Raw genomic sequence first — 3,876 nt, forward strand, 5'->3', positions numbered from 1 at the left:
GCTCCCCAACCAACCCGACTCTTCGTGGCCGGCGGCCTTCTGCCGCTCAGGCGTCTCTGCCTCCGCCGATCGTGAGGGACCGTCGCGCTGGGATTCCCTACCGCGAGAGCGCCCCCTGCCGACCCTGGTTGTCGCTGGGTGAGGGAACGGGCGACCGCAAGGGGTAGCCGGCACCTGACGACTCCTTGCCTGGGGTTTCTCCAAAGCCGGGGGATCCCTAGTGGGACTGTCGTCTGTCGCCGTCAGGAGCAAGTCACGAAACGCCGCCGCCTCGCCAAAGGCGAAGCGAGCTGTGATTGGCGTGCGCAGCTGGGGGAGCGGACGGGACTTGCAGGGACTGGCGGGGCGGAGAGGGGGAGTCGGCCAGGGCAACGCGAGCGCCGGGGAAGAGGCACAGGCGCCGGCGCGGCGTTATGGCTCCGCTGGCTGGCGTCTTCGCAGCCGCCGCGCGCATGTGGCCGTAGCCGAGGCAGGGTCGGTGGGGGGAGCCCACGCCAACCATGCTGTCCAGGAAGGGGATCATCCCGGAGGAGTACGTGCTGACCCGGCTGGCCGAGGATGTCCCCGATCACACGCGCTACCGCGCCCGGGAGCGGAGGGCCAGGTTCGTGGGCAAAAACGGCGCGTGCAATGTGGCGCACAAGAACATCCGGGAGCAGGGCCGCTTCCTGCAGGACGTCTTCACCACCCTGGTGGACCTGAAGTGGCCCCACACGCTGATCATCTTCACCATGACCTTCCTGTGCAGCTGGCTGCTCTTCGCTATGATCTGGTGGCTCATCGCCTTCGCCCACGGGGACTTGGACCACAGCACTCAGCAGCTGCACCTTCAAGCCGGGGATGAGAGGCTGGCAGCGACGGCGGCCCCCTTTGTGCCCTGCGTAACCGACATCCATTCCTTCACCTCCGCCTTCCTCTTCTCCATCGAGGTGCAGGTGACAATCGGCTTCGGGGGACGCATGGTGACCGAAGAGTGCCCCGTCGCCATCCTCGTCCTCATCGTGCAGAACATCGTGGGGCTGGTGATCAACGCCATCATGCTGGGCTGCATTTTCATGAAGACCTCGCAAGCGCACCGCCGAGCCGAGACCCTTATCTTCAGCAAGCACGCCGTGATCGCGCTGCGCGAGGGGAAGCTCTGCTTCATGCTGCGCGTGGGCGACCTGCGCAAGAGCATGATCATCAGCGCCTCCATCCGCATGCAGGTGGTGAAGAAGACCACCAGCCTGGAGGGCGAAGTGGTGCCCCTCAACCAGATCGAGATCCAGATGGAGAACCCGGTGGGGGGCAATAGCATCTTCCTGGTCTCGCCGCTCATCATTTACCACGTGATAGACAAGAATAGCCCCCTGTACGAAGTAGCTCCAACCAACCTTACTCACCATGAGGACCTGGAGGTGATTGTCATCCTAGAAGGGGTGGTGGAAACCACCGGCATCACCACCCAAGCCAGGACCTCCTACCTGGCTGATGAAATACTTTGGGGCCAAAGGTTTGTGCCCATTGTAACCGAGGAGGATGGGCAATACTCTGTGGACTATTCCAAGTTTGGCAACACTGTGAAGGTGCCCACTCCATCCTGCACAGCCAGGCAGCTGGAAGAAGACCGGAGTATCATGGACACCATTTCCTTGTCACCCAGAGGCACCATCAGGAAAAGATCTGTTAGGTTAAAGCCCATATTTACCATAGCTGGAGAGACTTCATGACAGCTCTGTCAACTTGGCTGTTGTATCAGGCATAACAAAATCAGAGGCAGCCTTTCAGGTTGGTTCCACCAGTATATGCGATATTTGTGGTGCAAGACAAAATGTATGACTCGGTATCTGAGGACAACTGAGCATACATAAAGCTTTCTTCAACTTTTGTATGTACTGTATTTGCACTTAAGATGGGTCAACCTCCCAGAGAGAGAGATACTTTTTTGGGGGTGGGGAGAACTTATTTTCTATGTATTGGATTGTATTATTTCAGATCCACCACGGAAAGGGTACTAATAATCAGGTATTCATATTTATGAAAAGACAGTGTAGACACAAGAATGCCCATTTATGTGGCAGTGGTTTATGTACTGAATGAATAAATATATTAATTTAATTCATAAATGATACTGCATGCTTTCTTTTATTGCCAGTGAATTGGAAGATCTATTGGCTTACAGTATTCATGGATCCTATAATGAAGTTAATTCCACTTGTGTTTACCTGTTGTGTTAGGGCATATGGAAAAAGATTTTTAAAAATTAGACAGTTAGGAGGGAAAGCAGTCACAGTTGTGGGCGGCAGAGGAAAAACTGATTTTTGCATAGTACAATCCTATCCAAATCTACTCAAAAGTAAGTTCCATTGAGTTAGCAAGGGCTTATTTCTAAGTCGTGAATATAGAATCTTAACTTCGGTGGGTTTATAGAGTGCCACAATCACCCTCTGCTGCTACCCCAATCTTTTTATTGTAAAACTAAACACTGTATCTTACTTGTATGAGTAATATTGAATTGGTAGATCCATTAATGTTGGCTGCCTTTATGTAACTTAACTGCAGGATTAGATCCATCTGTTCAAATGTTATAGCTAAAATTGATCTTTCCAGCCATTTGGAAAAACATGGACATTTTTAAGGAAATAATACTGTGTAACCAGCTGGTTTGAACTTCCTAGTTGTCTTGACTTTCAACTCCAACAATATTCACCAACAAGTAGAAGCAGTAGGGCTGACAATTCACTGGTGACATTGTAATCCTAGCTGTGATGTGAATTCCCATCTCTATCACATGGCATCATTAGTAAGCTTTCATTCATTTTATTTATTTTAAGTGACAGTTTTTTAAAAAAGCCTGCAATGTCTAATTGTTGCAGTGTTGGACTTGGATGAGGGAGACCAAGATTCAAATTCTACTCAACCATAAAACTCACTGGTGACCCTGGGCCAGTCACTCTCTTGCTCTAGCCATACCTACCTCACAGAGTTCCTCTATCTATGCTACCTTGTCTTTCTTGGGCAAAAGCATGCTAGAAATAAAATAAATGTACTTTATATTAATTGGTGCAGAATGAGGACATATTGGGGAGAGGGGGGCAATTAATCAATTTATCAATAATAAAGAGATCCTACTGAATTGCCCTGTGGGACTTACCACATTTTCAATTATGGAAGTGATTTGACAGAATACATCAGGAGCTTAATTAATCTAATAGATGTACAGAAATTAGAGAAATTAGATTCCACAATTAATACTATTAAGGATTAAGCATGGTGATGTTATCAAAAAAGGTGTTACCTTATTTGCCAAACAGCATACTATATGCATTGTATTCCAAAAATAAAGTCTTAATGTCTTTAAAATTAGCATGTATAAATTTTATTATAATTGCATGCTTTACTTTTTTCTTGTAATAATAAGAGAACATTTTTATGTCATCTGCACAGTAAATCAGAAATGTCTGTGGCATGGAATAAAGTGGCATAACCATGTTAATTTTATAGACCAATAACCACAAAATTAAAAGGTGCATTTATTTTTTTAAAAATTAATAATAAAGTGCCTGCTATAAAGATCATGTTGTTTAGTATAATTAAGGACCATTTTAATATGTCATTCTTAGAATTTCTGCCTTTGTGCCCTTTTGTTCTAGGGATGTAAGTACTCTTAATTTCCCAGATGATCCTGTTAGTCTTTATAGTATACCTCATACTTCATACACAACTTTGCATTTGTTGTGGTTAAGGAATTTGAAAACTTTAATCAAAAGGCAGAAGATCTGCTTTTATTTCTGAATTCCAGTCTATAGCAATGCCCACATACTAATTCTACTTCTCTATGAACACAGTTACTCAGAGCTACTTACATTTTTGTTTAGTGTGATGCATTTTATAAAA

The 3,876-nt window shown here is 46.6% G+C and overlaps 1 protein-coding gene across 1 annotated transcript; it reads left to right on the forward strand.

The window, feature by feature from the left end:
• Window positions 1-258: 258 nt before the first annotated feature.
• KCNJ11 (potassium inwardly rectifying channel subfamily J member 11) lies at window positions 259-3,519 on the forward strand. The gene has a single exon (XM_063289399.1). The coding sequence runs from the start codon at window positions 501-503 to the stop codon at window positions 1,707-1,709; it is 1,209 nt and encodes a 402-aa protein (XP_063145469.1). The 5' UTR covers window positions 259-500; the 3' UTR covers window positions 1,710-3,519.
• Window positions 3,520-3,876: the final 357 nt, after the last annotated feature.

Source organism: Candoia aspera, chromosome 1 (assembly GCF_035149785.1).
Source record: "Candoia aspera isolate rCanAsp1 chromosome 1, rCanAsp1.hap2, whole genome shotgun sequence".
Lineage (NCBI taxonomy): Eukaryota > Metazoa > Chordata > Lepidosauria > Squamata > Boidae > Candoia > Candoia aspera.